This window comes from Myripristis murdjan, chromosome 14, assembly GCF_902150065.1.
Source record: "Myripristis murdjan chromosome 14, fMyrMur1.1, whole genome shotgun sequence".
Taxonomy (NCBI): domain Eukaryota; kingdom Metazoa; phylum Chordata; class Actinopteri; order Holocentriformes; family Holocentridae; genus Myripristis; species Myripristis murdjan.
Genome location: NC_043993.1, coordinates 12,155,486 through 12,176,392, shown reverse-complemented (window position 1 = coordinate 12,176,392; position 20,907 = coordinate 12,155,486). Strand labels below are relative to the sequence as shown.

Below are 20,907 nucleotides of genomic sequence, written 5' to 3'. Positions count from 1 at the left end.
TGTAGTCTGACAACGTTAAACCCTCAGTGTTGCTTTTTACAATTTACAGCCTATTAATAAGAACAACGGGGAAGGTATTCCAACGCTTACACAGCTTGTAGGCTTAAGTTCAACACAGTCATACACATTTTAATATTGGAGTACACACACATCATCCAGTTAAGTTCTGTTCTGTTTATAGCACAAGAGTGGAACTCAGTGGATACATTGGGTATTGCAGGAAGACAAAATAATTGCAAACCCAGTTTGTATTTCAGTTTCATTGTGACTAGGCCTACATTTCTCTCAGTAGAAGTAACCCAGCGAGTCAGTCTATCTAGCAGTGATATTTCAGAACATTGCTCAGTGGTGTATTTACATGTTTCTCTGGCAGAAAATGGCACAGGGCTATTCACATTTTGCCACTGAGGTTGTACCCCTTAGAGATTTCCTACATACACCATCCTCTCCTCACATCTCAGTTACAGATACATTTCTTGACTACAGATAGGCCTGCAGTAAATGAAATTTCTAATAAGGCTCAGACTGCCTCCAACACTGGAATCCACCCATCACATTCTCACAAAGCAGCAGAACTAATCACCTTTACAGTATGAGACTATTGCAATTATAGTCTATTAATTTAACTTTCCCAAAGCAGCTGGTATCCATTGTCAGTCTTTGATTTATTATTGTTGTTCATTGTCTATGGTCATTTTCATGGGGCCATGTCAACACCAAAATGTTCCATTGTAACAGGTCCAGTTCATAGATCAGTGCTGTTGTCTGTAGTCTCCAGATGTCGAGCCTTTTAGCTGCAACTGGTTCTCAAGCTCCTGAGTCCTGTTCTTTCCTTTCAACTCAGTCTTCAAATCTGCAATTTCCTTTGCACTAGACAGGAAGAAATAAGGGGAGAGGCTACGTATTAGAGATCATTCCACAAAAGATATCATTAATGCTTTTATTAAAAGTCACTCTTGATTGGGATAATCACCGGTTCAACTTCAGTAAACTAGAGGAAACTGGAGCTTGTAGACACTATGCAACTATAGATGTTAAAAAATGCACGTAACTATTACGAGTTTTTTGTGCACGTGTGTGTGTGTGTGTGTGTGTGTGTGTGTGTGTGTGTGTTAACCTGAGAGGAATGAGGATTATTCCACAGGTCAGGTTGAGTTGCTGAAGGATTACATGAAGGCTTGGTGTGGAAAACTGGAAATAAATTCAGATGAGATCAATTGCTTACCAAAACATACAATAGGAATGTGTATGTGTGTGTGTGTGTGTGTGTGTGTGTGTGTGTCCTTGTGTGCTCAGTGCACATACCTTTGGTGGTGGAGTACAGGCACTAGGTGTATTACTGTAGATGTGGTTGATGGCTTTCTGTAGAATCACAGCCTGATGAGTCAGGCTCTTCAGGTACTCTGAGCTTTCCTTCGTTCTGTCGTGGTCCTCACCAGCCTTCATGTGTGTAACAACAAAGACTCATATTAAAGACTCTGAATGCATAGCATCAGGCATATATAAAATTAGCTCTGATGTCACTCCAGCACTTTGAAGCGCATACCTGGCTCTTATATATTGAATATGCCTCCTTCTCGTGTTGTAGGGCTGAACGAAACTCTCCTTTACTCTCGTACACAGTAGCCAGCAGGTGATGACTGTGCAGGAGATAGAGAAGGAGAGGCAGAGAGGTAAGGAGGACATGAAAATTTCCATGAGATGGAAATGGAGAAACAGAGCAGGAAGATAAGGGGAAGATCACAGCAGCCATTTCAAGGTGTTTTCCATCCCCATTGTATATCACTGTTTTGTAGAGCTCTTTTTGTTTCAGTATGAAGCTAAATGTGCTGTTGTCTTAGCTAGGTCTTCCCTAGAAACAAGGTCCTCGAATCTGCTGTGATAGAGGTTAAATGTAATCAACATAATAAGTAACATACTGGTAAATTGTCTTACCTGTGTGCATGTTTGAGCGATGCGGCTCCATGATATTTTGCGGTTAAAATTAAGGCATTCTGTAGGAACTTAAGGGAAAGCTCATACTCCATCAGTCCATGAAGCACCAGACCCAGCATACTCTAAAGTGGGAGAGTACAACAAGAACATCAATACATACAACTTCCAACACATGAGTTGGATGTAACCAGCCCTTAAACCACAGTCCAAAGACAAGTAGAGACTTTGCTTGGACAGGGTTGAGTATATATTTCATCAAGTTGTCGAATAACCTCTTCCTTCTTTACTTTAATGGTCAGTTTTGATCAGTGAGAGTTTTCATTGCTGCCCATTGTCTTTTTGAATTATCCAATTCCTTAAGTGACTGAATATATTTTGGGTGAAAGTTCCTATAATTACTTATTTATACAGTCTGCTGATACTTACCTGTCAGGTGGCAAGAGGAAGATCTCCAACAAGTGGTCACTTGTCATTGTGCTGTATTTCTGTAGGCTATATAACCCTTAACCTGACTTTATTCTAACGCTAAGCATAACCCCACTTTTAATCCTAAACCAAACTGCACCATTAACCTAGACCCAAATGAAAGTCAGCTTAGGGGTCTAGAACATGAAGAAGTTTGATAACACCTGCTGTGGAATATCTATGGCACTTTTCTCACACATTGATTGTGCATTCTCCTCCCAATCTGTGCTGCTGACGTCTAACTCAGATCTCCTTTTAAAAGAGCTTTTTACTTACAATTGGACTTGAATTATTAAATAAAAATTAAATACATAGTGGCAATGTGGAAACTACAATCATTAGCTCTTTTTGTGACACATTATGGTCACTAGATAGTGAGTTTAATATATTAGCATTGGACTAAGATGAGGTCATGCTTACATCCAGCAGAGCGACCTGTGGGTGATCCTCACCACTCACAAGGAGAGTGAGGTAACGAGCACGATACAGCAGACGTAGGGAGGTTGAGTGCTGGCCACCAGCAAAGCAATAGAGGGCCAGGTACATCTGAATCACAGAAAAAAAGAAAGCTTGTGCATGAAGAGACACAAGTGCTGTATTACAGAACATTGACCATAATTAAGTAAACCAAGAAATGTTTTTTTATAGTCATAATCTGCATGGTGTATTGATGAGAAAACATGGGGAGTTACATAGTCTTGAATTGTCTGTGGGTGGTCTATGCCTTGTACTCTCTCACTGCTCATGGCAGCCTTTTCCTGGTGGCTGAGGGCCTGTGAAACATGCAGAGAGAGAGGTTATAGTAAGAAAGCTCATCAAAGGCAATTTTGATCTGTTTGTGCCACATTATGGGTCAAAGGTCATAGAAATTAATTGCATATTTACATCTGCATAGTCCCCCAAGATGTAGCTGAGCCGTCCAAGGAGGCGCAGGCACATACAGACGTCCTCATGCAGGACCCCACAAACACTGCTGAATAGAGTCAGGGCCTGGCTTATCAAGTCATAGCCATCTTTGAGAAGACCTAAAAGGAAACATAAAATGCTGATGGTGCACAAATGTATAAAAAGAAGGAACACTTCCTCTTTCCATGAAACAGACTGAATAACTAACTCGAGTCCCTTTCAACTAGTGCAAATCTGCTCACCTGCATGCAACTTTGATGGGTAATCAATGTTGCGACAGCATAGCAATATAGATAATGATGACTTGTATAATGGCAGTTAAAAATTGCAATAGAACCAATTGGGCAAGATAGTGAGGCTGGATTGTGATCCCTGATTCTAGTCATCCTGGCGCCAGTGCAATAAGATAATGATCCATGACAGTAGCCATAGGGCCAGTGTTGCAAGATGGCAATCCGTCACCCATAAGCATCAAGCCAAGGTCAGTGGATGTTACAGTTTAGGCATTTCGTGCTACATTTTAAAAACAAAGGATGGTGGCTCTAATATTTTGTGCATATACACTTGTGTGTGTTCATTGCTATGTGGCTGCATGTATACTTGTGTCATGTAAAGATAAAACATGTATGAAATTTTCAGGTGTGTGGCATTTTTGCCCATTGTCTATGAGTTTATGTAAATTTGAGCAAATATTACAAAGGCAGGATGCTTTATAGATTAGGGTATTTCTGTTGTTCTAACCTGCTCCACAGGTAGTTTATGGTGCAGCTACATAGAAGAGCCTCTGTAACTGGTAGGAACTCAGTGTGTCTTGCTCAAAGACACTTAAGCAGGGCAGATACTTGCCTGTAATCTGGATCCCCAGTGGCCCGTGTCTTCTCGTTAAAGGAAAGTTTCCCCAGTCTCTTGTACAAGACCACCCTGCCACCCTAAATGTATACATGTACAGTATGCATGCACGTCTATATCTATGTCTCTCACCCTGCTGTACTGCAACCTGTGCATGCTGAATAAGCTGTGTGGCATCAGTTGATGTACGCTTGAGGTATTTGACTACAGGGAACATGTTGACGACATCTTCCTCATTAAATGCTGGCCTGTGACGAGACTCAAATGCATACTCCCTCAACTGCACCTGAATGGAGAGAGAGGGATACAGGGATAGAAGGAGGCAGAGAATGTAAAAAAACATCATGAGTAAAAGAAAGAGGCATTTCATGAGCAAATGTAATTATGAAGAGAAGTGTGAATAGATGTCTGACCTGGATGCCTGTTTTGATGGCAATCTCTCTAAGCAGGGAGATCTTCTGGAGGCAGTGCTTCTCTATCACTTCATCTGTACTTCCACTAAACACAGAGAGGATGACAGTATAAAATCCTGTTGCACACATCTAGGCACACACAGACATACACACTTATACACAGTTACGCACACACACACACACACACACAGAAAGGCACACACACAAACCTATGAATTGAGTAGTGGTAATAATCCTCAGCCTCAGTCCTGATCCTGCCCCAGAGGTCACTGGGTGTCAGTCTCGCCCACACACTGTCTGTCAACAGAGCAACTCGACTTCCTTGGCAACGCCGACGTCGGCTCCTGCGACGAGACAGCAGCTCATCTGAGCTGGAGTCGGGGAGCGACGAGCAGGAACTCAGGAGGCAGTTCAGGAAATGGCTGACAGCAGCTGAGAAAGCTGCAGGTTCCACATCCTGGAGGAAATCAGTATATTAATGGTGTCAGTATAAAATTGATGCCATGATATTACACAATGTACTATATGAATAGTTGAAGCATGTCACCTGTATATAGATCTTGAAGACATGTTTTGCACTTCTGATGATCAGCTCACTGATGGAAATTCTCTGTGGAGGGATATTTTATCAGTTACAATTCAGGAACACTGGTTACAGTTCAGCTTCATCTTGGGCCAAGAATTGGGTTTTGTAATTTAGGTGTTTTACTAGTTTAATCATTAAATTTAATGGTTTAGTCTCACGTAGCTCACATAGCAATGAGCAAGCAGCAGCCAACAAACTGCATTCAGCTGTATTCACCTACATCTTTAAATGTAACATTTAAATTCATTTCTTATTTATTGTGATAATGGCACTAACAGCCTAATCATCTGAGGCATGTATTTGGTATTATTGAATAAAAATACATCTTTATCTCTCACTTAGGCCAAGAGGTTTCTACTTTGGTGAACACATTGGTTTGTGGAGCTCTTGAACTTGAACTGCCTATTACCTCTCGTACTTTTACCAGTGTTCACCTAAACTAATAACCTTTGTTCCAGGATTTTCTATGATCTCCAGGAATAGAATCAGATATAATAATTTCTAGCAATAGGACAGCTCTGTCCATGACCATGCTGTTTCAAAGCAGATGCAATGCTTTGAGACTTTGAAATCTATAAAACCAATTTCATCTAATTTATCTTGCACCATTTACAAGGGCCACATCTGTCACAAATTATACACCAGACTGATAAATTATGCATACAGACAAATTATACATCACCAGACAGAAAATGAGTTGCTGAATATCCCACAAGGTTCTTTCAAGGTCTTTGGAGGAATGCTTTTACATTTTGAATTTTACTTGATTATTTTTCTGTACCAGATACTTGCCATATTTTTACAGGTGACATGGTGACCTAATGGGTTTTAGAAACTATCCTGAAACCATAAGGTCACAGGTTTGAATCCCTGCAGCAGAGCTTTCTTATCCTGTCTGTGTCCCTTAGCCACACATGGAATGCCTACCTGACTCAGTTACGTCAGGATATTTTAGGAAAAAAATTTGGCCCAGTGTCTAAATGTGACAAAGCTCAGTTTTTGTCTTTGATTTCTCCCTTTATTTTCATAGGTAGGGTGTATCCTGGACTTTACTCTGCCTGCCACAAAATGTTACCCCACCCTAGCAGAACTAGCAGATATGTTGCAAATATGTATCTTCCAACCCACTGCTGGTTGAGTTTGGTTGCAACCCAGCCCACCGGCAGAAAAACAAGCTGATTCAAATGATGTAGCAGGAATAATTTCAATATACAGGTGAACTCACAGAGACTGGATGGCAGCCAAAATGCCTCTACATGTGATGTGTGTAACAGCGACTGTACCTCGACATGGCTGAGTCTCTCTCTCTGCTCTGCCCTCTCCAGCACCTCCAGCAGGGTGCCCAGGTAACGAATGTTGACACCCCGCTGGTGCAGCACTGAGGTCAAGGTTGCTCCATCCAAAGGCACTGCTGTTTGGTCAAGACAGTCCCTCAGCTAAAATACACACAAACATATGCAGCAATACTGTCACTATCTTCTGCTGTTTCTGTGCTATCACCATGTTCAGCTTAATTCACAAGGATCCTCAAGATTATTTTTTTCCACAGAAGACTCACCACTGCTGGAATCTGATTGGATAGTAGAAAGGCAGCAGCGTCCCATAATAGCTGCCTCTGCCTCTGAACCTCTTCAGCACAGTCAGGGGGGAAACGCACACCTATAGCAAAGAGACACTTTTGATCTCTGTCTTAAGTACTTAGATCCCATATAATGTATGTGTCTGAGATTTCTTAATAACTGGTTTGCATGAATGTGTGTGTGTGTGAGTGAGTGTGCAGGGTAATACCTGGAGAGCAAACATCAGCACTGAAGCGAATGTCAAAGTGAGAGTCACTGATTGAGCCAACAGTCTTACAGGCATCCATGATCACCTTTCTTCTCTGAAAATCTGCAGGAATTAAAAAAAGCAAATTACTGATTCTGAAAAAGCAACAAAGCAATGAGTCAATGCTCAGCTTTCCTCTGTCACAATGCACATCCTCTCATACTGTGCACATGCTTTTTTGCAATTGGCCATACAGTATCTATCAGTTAGCAATCACATTAGAAATTCTTTTTTGCCAGCAGAAACATTTTATTAGTATCACAGAGACTATAGCTATCTAACATGACATCCATTATTACCGATTTTACTCATATCCTTTAGTACCTTTTCATCCTTTGTTCTCATACTCAGTCCCTATGATTTTCTGCTGCAGTGAGACAATTTCCCCACAGTTATCAACACACATTATTTTATCTGTTCACTTCAGCTGATTGCTGCTGATCTTATTGGCCCATGTTACCTTCAGCTGTGGCTACATCCCCAGCTTCCAGCACTTTGAGCAGCTCCTCAATCTGCCCCTTGTCTTTAGCCTGGGTCATTCCTGTTGAATCTCCTGCAATCTCCTGGCTCTCAGGACCTGCTTCCAGTTGGCTTAGCCCCGTGGACACCATCTTGATGAAGAGTTCATACCTGTAACATGGTAAAAGACATCAAGTACACATGCCCCACAGGTTAAATAGTTGTATATAGTGTTTGCGTTCACATCCAAACAAAGGCTCAAGATTTATAGTTCCCTATCAGTTCCTTAGCAGTTCCCTATTAGTTCCCTTTTTCAGATATCATTTCCCCCACCTGTGCTGTACAAAGGCCTCTATCAGCTCCGGCCTCAGACTGGCCAGACCGTGCCGATGACGCCGAGGGTAACCAAAGCTCCGACACTCCTCTGGCACCACTGCCTCCTTTTGCTCTGAGAATTGGAAGTTGAGGTCTGGTGGGAGCGTTCGGAGAAGGTCCAAGATGTACGGTCGCCCGTCGTTACCCAGGATGCCCTTGGTTTCAACTGAGGAGCAAAGTTCCACTGGGCTGTCATTGTGGTCGAGCACCTGGTGACGATGAATTCTCAGTGGTGCACAGGTCTTATCCAGCAGCTCCAGAAACCTGTGATTTGAAAAAGGCCTGGATTGAGGACTTCAAGAGAATAGCAGGGTGTCCTGGAGGTAGATGGTTTGATCCTCACAGGAGCCAATGTTAACGACTGTATAAAGACTAAAAGCTTAAAATGTGAGTTCTAGCTTGTCATGTTTTATGTGAGTTACCTCGGGTGTGTGAGAACAGTCGTTCCATAGTCATTAGAGCCATAGACTACACTCTGCTCCTGATTCTTCTCCAGTATCCCTGGAACAATGGTCTGGGCGATGACACGGTTACCACGGTAATCCACCACAGCTGTCCCAAGTGTGTGTAGACCCTCTGAGGCAATGGATGCATATGCCTGGTGCAGAGCAGAAGATATATTATAAATGTCCAGTTTAATGACTGGACAAGTGGTCCAGTAATGTAAAGGCAGTAAAAGCTTTTGTAGTATGTCTTGCCCAAGAACTTCCCCAAAATAATTTTCACCCTTCACACAAAACACCCTACCTGTGATCCTCTCAGGTCACAGATGGCAGCAGCGTGGGCAGCAGTGTTGCCCCCTAGTGGACGGTAGTGGTCAGATATGTCAAACCCCAGACTGAAGAAGAGGTTATTCCAGATGAACATCTGCATACGAGGCTCCTCCCCGGGGTTTAATGCCATGATGTTACCGTCGATAACTGCTACAGCACCTCGTGTTGCAGCTCCAACAAAGTCACTGTTGGTCTGAATGGAAGGATGAGTGGATAACCAATGAGAATCAGAATTTTGCTCACACTTTTCAGTGAAGAGCAATACAACCTAATCTCAAAGTGCTACAATCAGTACTTCACTGGAACAGGTGGGTGTTTAGTGCTTTGCTGAAGGACATTTTGGTGTTAGTTGTTGAGGAGAGACAAGAATGTCATTCAGTTACTTCAACAACTCATATTTTCACAACTGGTCCAGGGATTCAGACTAATAAATCAGCGGTCACAAACTTCCCTAACCTTCAAACTAAGAGAGGATTGGCCTGAAACTTGTTCATGACACCCATGATCTCACCTTGAATATGTTCCTCTCCCTGTGTAGGCGTTCCTGAAGGTTCCTTCCAGGAAGTTCTTTGCATCCTTGCAGCTCCTCATTCCAGTCCCGACTCTGTGCTCATAACACACAATATCATCATCAGAGAGGTACATCAAAACGAGTTAGCTGGAGAACTGTGATAAAGTTTATGCTATATTCTTTTTAAACTAAATTGAATCTGTAAAATAAACTTGAATGTTAGGTTTAGGATTATGATTCAGTCATGCATGCTGATGAGTGCTAATAATAAACAAAATTTCACAGCATTTTTTAAAGTTACCAGGCTAATTTGTCAATCTTGATTTGTGAACTGCCACCCATATGGTCTATCAAATCACTGTGTGTGTGTTTATGTGTATGTGCATGTTCATGCATGCAAGTTACAGGAGATCTCTACTCTTTGTCTGTTCTATTTCCCTGCACTCCCCTAAATTCAGCCTCATTTCCCTCTTTCATCCAGACAAACGTGAGCATGTGAGTCTGAAACCTGTCCAGTTGTGTGCTCGTCCTGGCCCATGTGGCTGGTGTGTGTCTCCTCTGCTCTAACACAGTCGAGGGCATGGTCTCCATAAGGGGCGGTCCATGTAAATACTTGAAAAGGCGTTGCTATCCGCTCGTACGGGTGTTGCTGGACCCTGGTGAATAACCAGCAGTGGAAAATGGTTTGTCTCAAAAAGGTTAGTCTAAGGATTTTTTGACTAGGATTTAAGTTTGAATGAAGACATGAATAACAATCCCATTGAGTCATTCCTTTTTCATCCTCATTTCTGTTGTTCTTGGCCCTGATATACAAGAAAGTTATACTCCCAAAAAATCAGATGAATGGCATAACTGTCACTCCATCCTCTTTTCACCAGATAGTTTGTACTGTACATTTTGCATTGACAATAGTAAAAGTTTTTTTTTTTTATCAAAGGTTTCTAAGCTGACCACAGGCAGAGTGCTCACCTCTTCTTCTGCAGGGCACTGAAGTTTTTCCTGAAGACAGGACTGACTTGACTCAGCAGTTCCACTAGAGAATGGCAAAGGATTTTGGGTATTGCAGGCTTTGGGTTGAATGTGAAGGAGGTTGACCTAGAACAGCCATCATACCACAATTTGAAACAAACTGAGCAGCAGTGGTGAGTGAAGTTTGTCATCGTCAACCATCAAAATTATAAAACCCTTGAGGATTTACTTGCTTGAGCTTCACTTGGTTGAGGTTCACTGCTCTTTTGGCTCTATATTGCCGCAATGACTCTGTTTTCAATGCATATTCTTTTCAACATTCTCTGACCTTTATTTATGCAACTTTAAGAGCAGACATGCAAGCTGTTCAATGTTCATAGCCTGTCAGTAGACCTGCATTTAACTGAGCAATCTAAGATCTCACTCACTGATTGAGGTAGAAGCCACGTGTAGAGGAGGTAATGTTGAGGTCTCGGTCCTCCATGGTCACAACATTGAGGTACATTAAGTCCCCATGCATCTTCCTGTTCCCCGGAGGAGGGTTCCAGCTGCTCATGGTCAGGACCCGCAGGCACTGCAACGGCTATCCAACACAGGAAAGATGACACAGGAGGACAAAAACTGGGTTTCCAAATTGGACATTTTCTTATTATTCCCTTGTCTCATAAAGGAAACTCATTTAATTTGTTTCATAATTTCATAAAAATTTCATAAAAGTTTCATAAAGGTCTTTGCTATTAAACCAGTTTCTTTCACCTTCCAATCATCTCTCATTGGCTGCAGCAGAGAAAGGGGGCGATCCTTGCATCCAGGAAGGATATACTCTGGAGGGCTGCAGTCAGTATACTCCTTCTCTGAAGCTCGTTTCTTCCCTCCATATTCACCATCTACATGGATGAATATGGTAGAGAAAAAAACTGAATGACTATAAGTGGAAATGGAAACAAGACTAGAGGAAATCTGAGAGGATAACCATACCCATCTCTCCTCGGGTGTAAAGGCTGAGGTAGGACAGTGAACTCCCATTCATTCCGTTGTGTGCATCCGTGGGGTCAAGGCTCCTCAAAAGATCACGGACATGTCGAAGATGAATACGAGCATCACGTACTGTGTAAGAATCTGTAACAAGATCAAGAAAGATGCATCATTCAATGCAAATTCAGTTGAGCCTTACACTTTACACAAGTGTGCAGTGAAAGAAACAGCTTTTCTTGGGATTGTGCTGCATTCCGAACAAAAGGGTAGCAAATAGTCATGGTGGATAGTGCAATGAAAAAACAGTGCAAAATACAATATAGAACAGTAGCTTCTATTATAGTAGCATAAAGTGATTGATGCATAGAATTCAAGTAGTATAGTACTAACAGAGTCCAAGATTAGAGTATAAAGTGACTGGTGCATAAAATTCTCCTATTGCAGGTTTAACAAACAGCAGTGAGTGGTACATGAAAAATAAGGCTTAAAGTGACTTGTGTATAAGATAGGAATGATTTCTGGTAGCAGGTGGTGCTTAGTAAAGCAAAGTTCACTATTTGTGCACATCATGTTCAGCATCCTTACAGCTTGGTGGCACAAGCCGTTCCTGAGTTTGACTGAATGCTGCTGTGCTATTTGCCAGATAAGAAGGAACCAAATATTGATTGGGCAGGGGTGAGTCCCTAATATGCTGTAATCGTTCCTCTCAGTTTTGAATTGCTGTAAATGTCTTGTGAGGGTGGACTAAGTGATATGCTGGACTATTTTTGTCACGTTTGGCCAAGCTTTGGTGGTCAGGCACTGTGCAGCTCCCATGGCAGGCTGTGATTCAACAAGAGAGTACGCTCACTATTGTACATTGCTGGTGTTTTTTTAGACTTATCAGGCTGCAAAATCTCTGCTGCTTCTTAACCAGAGAAGAGGTTCTACAGCTCCAGCTGACGTCCTTTGTAATGTGGGTTCCAAACTTGGACTGAGGTCAGCTGCAGAGAAAGATTGCACTGTAAAGTAGACTTTGTTTGAATTTTATTATCACAGAAATAGTAATAGTAAAGAAAGAAGATAAGGCTGTTACCCTCCACCACCTTGATGAGTGCTCCATCCTGGATGCCCTGAATGGAGCGTAGCTCTGTGAGGCTGTCGAGCATGGTACCGCCCAGCTGTAGGGAGAAGCATGTGCGGTGGCAGGTGATCTCATGATCCATCAGCACCTGGTGCAGCTCTGCCACCAGCATCTGCCCTGATACCTAAGAAAACAATTTGAAACAGCAAAAGACAGTAAATGGTAGCTCCGAATTCACATATGAAGTGATAAAATATATAGGAAAGCTGGATGATTACTGAAAATAACATACCTGAAGCTCAAAACCTTCTGCTCCGGGAGGCTGGATTCTGAGAGTAAAGCCCATCTCTTGGAGGTTTACAACATCTTGGATGCTGTGTTGCTCCCTTTTATCAGCATCAGCCTGCTCTGTGCCATTATTCGTTGACCCTTTCTCATTTTGACCTGGAGGCGCTGTTAATAACAGTGCACAAAAGACAAAATAAGAGTATGAAGATGAAAACTGGCTAAGTGATGGGCCAATGTATAAGCTCAAAGTGAATGGTTTAGGACCATTTTGACAGAGAAAGTCCACAAAAAACAAATGTCCAAATAAACTCATAATAAAGTATATTCACACACCTTTGACTTCTGGGGCAGCCAAAAATAGTCTATCGATTAAAAACAAGGTCACTTGCTTCATCTCAGCTCCTCCCTCCTCCACCTGAGCTCTCTCCAACTCCAAAGCATGTTGGAGAGCAGTTTTGTTTTCGCTCTCTTTGGTCTTGGCTGGACATTGCTCTATCTGGCTCTGAATTTGCTCTGTGTGGACACTGGTCTCATCGGTCTGGTCAACACTCTGCATCAGATCACCAGGATTGCCTTCTGTCTGGACAATATTGCAGTCCATCTGATTAACATTCTGTTTTGCACAGGCAATTATCTGATCTGTCTGGTCATCAGACATATTTAATTTCAGTCTTGTGTGGGTAATGCTCGGTTCCTTCTCATTTCCATTCTGACAGGATCGCACAGTTAGCTGCCCCATCTGCTCATCATTCTGATTTGTCTGGATAGTACGCTGTTGTGTCTGGTCTACACAACAATCTGTAGGGTCAAAGTTCTCAAAAGTTTGAAATTGAATGTTGTTGATGCTGCGGTTTGTCAGGCGAACATTTGGCTGTGACTTGTTGGTGTCCTGCTTTGCTGGAACAATGCTCTCTTCCATTTTGTATGTGCTGTGTTCTGTCAGCATCACTGAGGGGCGATCTGTTAGCTTAGTCAGGTCCATTACAACACTTTTCTGTTGCAGCTGACAGATATTCAATTGTTTTGTGTTCTGCTCTTTATTGGTGTTTACCTCCTCCATTGTGCCCATGTTCTGCTCTATTTGGAATGCACCATCTTGTGTAGTGACTGTGTTGTGCTTTTCTAAAGTGGTGGTCATTTCCTTGTGGATGCAGTGGTCTTTCAGTTTTCCCTGTTCCACTTCTTTTCCCAGGCTTTCAAAGCCCAAACCTTTTCTCTCTTTCTGTCTGCCCATCTCCAGTTTGGGGTAGACGTCTGCATCAATCCAAAGTTTGGCATTTAACTTTTTCTGATGTTTCTCAAATGGCATTTTAGCGATGTCCACTTGTTTCTGTGGTCCATGATCCTTCCAAATACCCATTACTGTCTCTTTTGCACGTTCCATGTTTGTTTGTATATTTACTTCAGCTTGTTTCTTCCTCTTCATAGTTTTATTAATGCATGCCAGTATCTCTGTTTGCGTTTGGACTTCTGCCTGGTGTTCTGTCTGTGTCTGTACCCCTGTTCTAATCTGTGTCTCCACTTCAGTCTGAGTTTCCACCTCAGTGTATAGCCTATATCTCCCTCCATCAGTTCTCTCTTGTCCTTCAGCTCCTGCCTCGTCCCTCCCCATTGCCTCCGCTTCTCCTTCCTCCTCCTCAGAAACCAAGAGACACACCATTGGCTCCACCAGGGCCACGTCCCCTCCAAGGCTGCTGCTCAGGATGATGTCAGGAAACAGGAAGTGCTCTTGTTCTAGAGTAAGGTTTGACACGTTGGTGGACACAGTCACCAAATCATCCTGTGGGTCACCCAGCAGCACTGGCGAGTCACATTCACTCTCTTCGTCAGACAGCAGAGCAGACCTTTCCACGTCACGCTCTAGTGCATCTTTACACAATAGGAAGTTTGATAATGCATGGCAACACTGGGCCACATTTCCCATGGTGCCTTGTGCACAACACTGCAGTGGTGCTGTGTTGCTGACCTGAGTGGAAACAGACAAAAAAGTTTATGCAAGTTCAGTTGAAACAAAAAAAAATAATGTGCTGTAATGGAATTTGAAAACATAAACAGAGTCAGTGCTCTAGTTAAGCTGCTAAGTTTGGCCTGCTGAGGTCACTGTTAATGTCACATGTTTCTGTGTCAGTGTGTTGTGTGTGCATGTCAGTGAGGTTGACTGTAATAGCTTTAGACAACAGCTGATGACAGAGAGATTATGGCATGTTATTACAGATTGTGCAGTGGTGTCACCTTACAGTGGGACAAACTGGAATACCAAACTGGATGCTAAATATCAGTAGAAGAACTCTGGAATGATGTTGGAATCACTGGAATCCTGGAACAGATGGAAGGGCAAAATTTGCAAGTTAAAATTAACCTGGAAATAATTTCTTGAGTTGAAATTGTTAAGTTTTTAATGCACGGTAAATAAAAGTTGCTATCTAAAAAGAAGAATGCTGGAAATAGATATATTTTAAAAGCCATAAGCCCTAATTAGAGATGATATGAAAACAATGCACAAATTAAAACCACCCTATTCAAGCTCAAATAAACACACAAAGGTGGCAGACAAAATCATTGTATATATTCAAAACAACAAAGGTATACAACAGCATCACATTAGTGTAGTCCATCTGCAGGCCCTACCAGCCAGTGTAGAGGGAGGTAGACACTGCTAGTCTATGTCATCTTCTCCAGGCTCCACTGCTGTTCATCCTGCTAAAAAACCAGAGTGCTGAGTTTCCCAGGCTTCCCTGTAGAGCAGGAGACTCCCCTCTCCCTACTGCGAAACCACGTTACCCAAACCGGCTATGTGTGTGAGTTAGTGTGTGTTTTCTTCTGTGCCCTTCATAGGATGTTCCTGAACGTGTGAGAGGTGAAGAGGAGCTGTGAAAGAGCCTGTCGGCCCTCCTGTCGACACACTTAGTCTCCCTCTCTCTCATACACACACACGCACGCACATATACACACACTACACTCACTAAGTACCGGTTTAAGTCCAGAAGAGGGCGACCTCTCCGCCTTTCATGATGTAACTTCCTGTATTTAGACTGATCCATGCACTCTCTATCTACCTTGAATGTGAACACGTGCAGGAGGACTGAGAGGCTGGTGTATAAATAGCAGCAGCAGGACTCTGACACCTCTTAGGTTCATTCTCTGCGATAACAACACAAGGGCTGCGATACATCACATCTCTTTCCAAACATACGCTCTCAGAAATCCCTCCAGTATTCTCTCTCTCTCAGCCTCTCTGTTTCCTACCCACTTTGGCATGAGCAGGAACTCTCGCCGGTTGCCATGGCAGCACTGCAGGGAGACATTAACATTCTGCTCGGCGTCTCTAAGACAACCGTGAGAACGTTCTAGAACAGGGTTTCTGCAAAGCTGCAAGCTGAAAGTTTGCAGACCCCTAACAATGTTTAGGCAACTGAATCATGTGCATATGACCACAGTTTAGGAGTAATTAACAACTTGTAGGCCAATTAACAGATTAAAAATCAAAAGTTATTTGCAAGTGCCATAGCTATTTTGATCTTCTAAATTATGTTTAAATGATGAAATGAAATGATGATAAACCTGTATATTTTAGCTGCTGATGAAATGGTAATTAAATGACTTGACAGTTCCATCTTGTAATTCTGTTGTTAATTAGTGAATGAATTACTGAATTTATTAACTGATTTCCTATTAAAGAAAAAAAAGGATTTCAGTTTTACTTAGTTAATACATTCATCAGCATGTTTTTCTATTCACGTTCAATTTAACACGTCGACTGCAGGCCTACCACTTTATTATCAACACTTTCAGTTTAGTCCACACTCTGTCAGATGACTCTGCTATTGGATGGCACACACCCAGTGTGGCATTCATACAAATGATAAGAATACAGCCCACACTCAGCTTTTGCCTGGTCTCATAGACCAGATGGAGGGTAATTTGACCACATTATTACAATTCTTCTCCATGTCTCCTCCACCTCCTTTGACCTCTTCCCCCCCTTGTTCTTTCATTCTGTCCACTCCAGAGGCCCAGAAAATTCAGCCATTCAGCTTGAAGCCCCCCTCTGTAATTAACTTGCAGCTTACCCAATCACTGACATTTTGTGCTGTCGTGATTTTGTACAATATGCCATTACAGCTGTAGGCATGCTCATTTTTACGGGTTTGAAACTACTTTCTCTCAGTAATTGAACAAAATTCTTTTAATCAATCTGAACTAAGAGTATTCATTTACAGTACCTTAACTAACATTGCATATTACATCAGTGTGAGAAATGTTTTTGAACAAGATCAATTTATAAATTTGATGTCAGTTACAAATGATCAAAGCTGTCAAGCAGTAATTTTTTGAATTATATTCTGCCCTGTGGCATGAAGGGAAGAACAGAGCTTTACATCTTTTCCCAATTTGTTCATCCCTCTTTTTCAATTCAAAATATTGCAAATTAATACATTACATACTGTTATGAAAGTGCAAAATCAGTCAGTTGCTGTTTTTAAACCACTGTCAGCAATTAAACACTCAAAATTTCATACCAACTCTGGGTTTGGTTCTACTGCCACCCAATGGTACCACGAGACATGAAATCTCTGGTAGCAGGCGCTTCCTCCATGTGTCTGAGAGTGTTTCTCATCTGATGAGTTGAAACCCAGAAATTTGTCATGAGCCAGTCTGACAGGGTATTGCAGCACATGGGTGCATGTTTTTTGAAAGTGATGTTTGGATTGTAAGCATAATTTGTATCTTATTACAAAACCAGTTGAGAGATACAGGTCATACGTCAATATATTTCATAACATTTAAAGTTTTTGAGAGGTTTGAAAACAGAACACATAACAACAGAGATGCTCTTTTGCCATTACCAGGCACATTGCATGAATTTAATAAAGTGCAAATCATACAAAATGTCCCTAAACTTCCTCGAGTAGCTTTCAGAACCTGAAATAAGGCTAGTGCAGTGAAAAAGCAGTTTTCCGCTTTGGACAATATATCATATGTATTCACAGACCCAAAGGCAAGGCTACTACTTACAGGCAAAAGCCGTGATCATCAGTGTCAACTCAAAAGGTTATCATATGAAATAGAATCACTGATGTGTATTTTTTTTTGTCATTTTTACTCAGCCAATTTTTCACAATTTTAAATTACACAAATTAGATCACATCTATGTTTAAGTTGAAGTAGGTTTGAAACATCAAACACTTTGGTGCAACCAACTACAGCTATCCATCTTGCTTCCTGATATCTATAAGCAACCAGTCATTTACATCTCCTCTGTCTCAAGGCAAACAACTGTCTGAAAATAGATAGATAGAGAACTGTGTTTGATGTTGGCTGACTTCAAGACATGTTGGAAGACAAAGTCGACTGTTTCTGCTTCGTCACAGAGCGGTCTCTCCCTCTCCTGCTCCCATGTCCACCCTCCTGTGCACTCCGCTTTCCTCTATGTCCTCCCACTCATCATCCAGCCCTTCCCAGTCCCGCGTTCTGATTGGTCTTTTCCAGCGAAGGAGCCTGTATCGGAGCGGCACCAAGAAGAGGGCGGGGTCTGGCATGGGGTGTGGCCTCTGTGGTGATGTCACTCTCTCCTGCGGAACACAAGCTCTGACCCTCTCCTCCCTCACACTCACACGCCTCCGATGCCTCTCCTCTGATTGGCTGGGAGGGGCTGGAGGAGGTGGAGAGAGAAGCCAGTCAGACCCTTCCCCTTCAACATCTTCATTGTCTTCATCCTCTTCATCTTCCTCTTCCTCCTCCTCCTCCTCCTCCTCTTCTCCTGCTCCACCTCCTACTTCTTCTTCCTCTTTTCCTTGGGCTTCCTCCTTCCCTCCGGCAGTGTCCTCCATGCTTTGGCGTTGCTGGTACAGTTTTAGGCGTGCAGTGTGCAGCTCGTGGCAGAGGGCCGCTGAAGTGATGGTCTGGCGTTGCAGCTCACGGCTCAGCGTTGTGATCTTGTGGCTCCGGCGTTTCAGTTCCTCCAGGAAGCGACGCTCTTCCTCCTTGAGGCTCCTGCCGAGTGCTGAAGCTCGTGCCCGGCTGGCTCGCAGCTCCCCACGCACTGCAACCATCAAGCACTGCTGCTCCTCTAGGAGACGCTCCGCAGCCTCGCAGCGTGCTGCCAGCTCTGCCTCCTCATCTAACATACACAAACAAACACACGTGGGCCAGAAGGTAGAGACCCACATGCAAAAACACACACATACATTCAGATTCTATATGGATCTATATGGATACTGTATATTGAATGCATAGAAGCACAAGTCACAGCACATCCTGGGGTCATCTTATCCCAGAGATATCAGCTTTTGATCGGTTTTTCTATACCTTATCTCTCCTCTCTTCATCTTTTTTATCAATCCAATCTCATATCACCATTCTCACATTCATCCCATGTTTATGCTTTTCCATGCTCTGTCACTTGCTCTATTATTCAGTGAAATCTGACAGTATATGACAAAGTGATACAACTACAATTTCAGGGTAAGTTCTACAACTGCTGAATGTTATTAGGAATGATCATTTTTGTCTATATATCTCTCTATCTAAATATTTAAATGTCTATCTAGTTTGTCCTTGTTTGTCCTGTCAAACATACTACCAGTGCAAATAATCTGATGTTAAAAGCTCAGATGAAGCGCTGTGAAGCTTTTGTTTTGTGTAAATTTCAGTCAAATATACTATTTACAATAATGCAACTCACTGTAATGAAGTGATTTTGTATCATCAAACCCTTGCCGATACCCAATCTTACTCTGCACAGCCTCTGTGCTTTCCTCCTCATCCAATTACAATATAAAATTTCGGTATCTCCAACATATCACTTTTCCAGCTTGTCAGCAAGGAGTTGTAATGTCTTACTTGCTGTGGTCCGGTCAGGAAACCTAGAGTTCAGCTCACCGCTGAGATCTGCAGAAAGAAGGAAGACAATCAGATTAGATGGACACACAGGGAGGGAGAGGGAGCCGGACACAGAGACGGGGATGCAAAAAGGCAGCCAAGAGTGTAAAAAGCAAAATAAGAGATGTAGGGATATTCAGTGCCTGGCTGACCATGGCAGCGCCTCTTCAGGTGTGTGATCTCCAGCTGCAGACCAGTCAGCATGGCCAGGTGCTCCTGTTTCAGGAAGGCAATGCCTCTCTCCACGCTGGCCACCTGCTGCTCCAGCCTCCCTGTCTCCATGGCTCACCACCGACAGATCCTGCAAAGAGAGATACTGTTTGGTAGTTTTGACACGACTGTTTGCTCAACATTAAAGCCGCAAATTAGACTCCGATTCACTCTGATATTCACAAAATACTCCTTTAGGACTCACAGTGTGTCTGTAGTACTCATGAACAAGTTATAGTGACCCTATAGTGCTTTACAGTATTATTTTCCCTGGAATATGATCTACCAATTAGACCTGGTTTTACAATGATACATGTTCTGCATCATTTTACAACATTTTATAGGTTTATCAATCAAAAGTGAAATCTGGTCCCCTGAAAGACTGTAGCCATCTGTCTTGATTTCATTCAGTTTGATCATCGCCACTAATTAGAAAAGCTTGCTGCTTCTGTTTACACCGCTCATCTCTTATTTATGGCCCGCTTGTCGGTACGTGTACCTGTAACTTTATGCAGTCATTGACTGTGGCCTACCTTGATATTCAAGTGTGATCCAAGTCAGAGCGTTTTGCATGGATTCCCTATCTTCGTCTGATATCTCTGTCCTTGATTCAGCAGAGCTGGGGAAAACAAAAGACCGGTGCAAAACCGTCCAGTGTGCAAAAGGCCTGTTGGATCGCTTGCGCTCTGCTATAGTGGATCTTTCACGCCGACGAGTCCATCGCTGTGGTCGCTGGTTGTTGGACTGGCTGCCGTCTTTCGGAGTGCGAACAAATCCTGCTGCAGTCAAGAGTCGAAATAACCTCCCCATAACCTTCTGGATGTACGTGGGTAGGATGTTGCTGCCATCTTCACAACGAAGCATCTGTGTATGAGGGGTGATTGATGCCGCACAGAGGCAGGAGAAGCATCATTGACATTGAAGCTGTAGGCTCTGCTGCCTGGACGATTTAACCAATGATGCAGCAAACAGTCTACATTTCAGCATTAGAGGAAGTGCTACTATGAAAACACTGGAGAAATCAAAATTGTGTTCGGACATTGTGTGAGAAAAGAAAGTTGCAATTATTGACAAATTGTTGCTGTCTATGGGACTGATTAATTATGAAATAGGTTGTTTCTTCCTATTTCTCCCTGTTATTTTTTTTTTTGTTAGGGAGTTGTTCTTCATCCAATGTGAGGGTCTAAGGACAGAGGATGTTGTGTTGCTGCAAAGTCCCTTGAGGCAAATTTGTAATTTGTGATATTGGGCTGCACAAATTAAATCAACTTGACTTGTTAGGCTAACCATAAAGTCCTTACCCAGTGAGGGAATAAGAGGTAGCCCATAAAATATAGCAAACATGCCATAACTGCATTGATTATGCAATGTAAGTTATACATTCAAGTGACTGAGGGGGTTTAAAGAGAACAGATTGAGGA

At 42.5% G+C, this 20,907-nt stretch overlaps 2 protein-coding genes across 2 annotated transcripts; both read right to left on the bottom strand.

The window, feature by feature from the left end:
* Positions 1-108: 108 nt before the first annotated feature.
* LOC115370968 (clustered mitochondria protein homolog) lies at positions 109-15,428 on the bottom strand. The gene is made up of 30 exons (XM_030068063.1): positions 15,023-15,428; positions 14,632-14,711; positions 12,728-14,360; positions 12,399-12,559; positions 12,119-12,290; positions 11,047-11,187; positions 10,825-10,955; positions 10,497-10,651; positions 10,069-10,194; positions 9,608-9,755; positions 9,100-9,192; positions 8,563-8,781; positions 8,238-8,413; positions 7,774-8,079; positions 7,433-7,611; positions 6,943-7,044; positions 6,713-6,813; positions 6,438-6,590; positions 5,116-5,178; positions 4,778-5,025; positions 4,569-4,653; positions 4,288-4,441; positions 3,286-3,425; positions 3,093-3,173; positions 2,821-2,946; positions 1,936-2,057; positions 1,547-1,640; positions 1,306-1,440; positions 1,118-1,191; positions 109-870 (listed from the first exon to the last, which is right to left on the bottom strand). Exons 3-30 carry the CDS (start codon positions 14,316-14,318, stop codon positions 753-755), a joined length of 5,394 nt encoding a protein of 1,797 aa, XP_029923923.1. The 5' UTR covers positions 14,319-14,360; positions 14,632-14,711; positions 15,023-15,428; the 3' UTR covers positions 109-752.
* A 1,999-nt stretch (positions 15,429-17,427) lies between these two features.
* On the bottom strand, positions 17,428-20,321 carry LOC115370975 (coiled-coil domain-containing protein 92-like). The gene is made up of 4 exons (XM_030068075.1): positions 20,020-20,321; positions 19,429-19,577; positions 19,238-19,285; positions 17,428-18,515 (listed from the first exon to the last, which is right to left on the bottom strand). The coding sequence occupies exons 2-4, from the start codon at positions 19,556-19,558 to the stop codon at positions 17,761-17,763; spliced, it is 933 nt and encodes a 310-aa protein (XP_029923935.1). The 5' UTR covers positions 19,559-19,577; positions 20,020-20,321; the 3' UTR covers positions 17,428-17,760.
* Positions 20,322-20,907: the final 586 nt, after the last annotated feature.

What these genes read in the sequence shown, in the direction of transcription:
- LOC115370968 (XM_030068063.1), bottom strand. Translation starts at nt 14,318, where the DNA reads ATGGGAAATGTGGCCCAGTGTTGCCATGCATTATCAAACTTCCTATTG. An exon ending in GAGGCCTTTGTACAGCACAG is followed by an intron (nt 7,612 to 7,773) that starts GTGGGGGAAATG and finishes ACCATGTTACAG; the next exon opens with GTATGAACTCTTCATCAAGA. An exon ending in CACAGACAATTCAAGACTAT is followed by an intron (nt 2,947 to 3,092) that starts GTAACTCCCCAT and finishes TCTGTGATTCAG; the next exon opens with ATGTACCTGGCCCTCTATTG.
- LOC115370975 (XM_030068075.1), bottom strand. Translation starts at nt 19,558, where the DNA reads ATGGAGACAGGGAGGCTGGAGCAGCAGGTGGCCAGCGTGGAGAGAGGC. An exon ending in CCTGAAGAGGCGCTGCCATG is followed by an intron (nt 19,286 to 19,428) that starts GTCAGCCAGGCA and finishes TTCTTTCTGCAG; the next exon opens with ATCTCAGCGGTGAGCTGAAC. An exon ending in TCCTGACCGGACCACAGCAA is followed by an intron (nt 18,516 to 19,237) that starts GTAAGACATTAC and finishes TGTGTATGTTAG; the next exon opens with ATGAGGAGGCAGAGCTGGCA.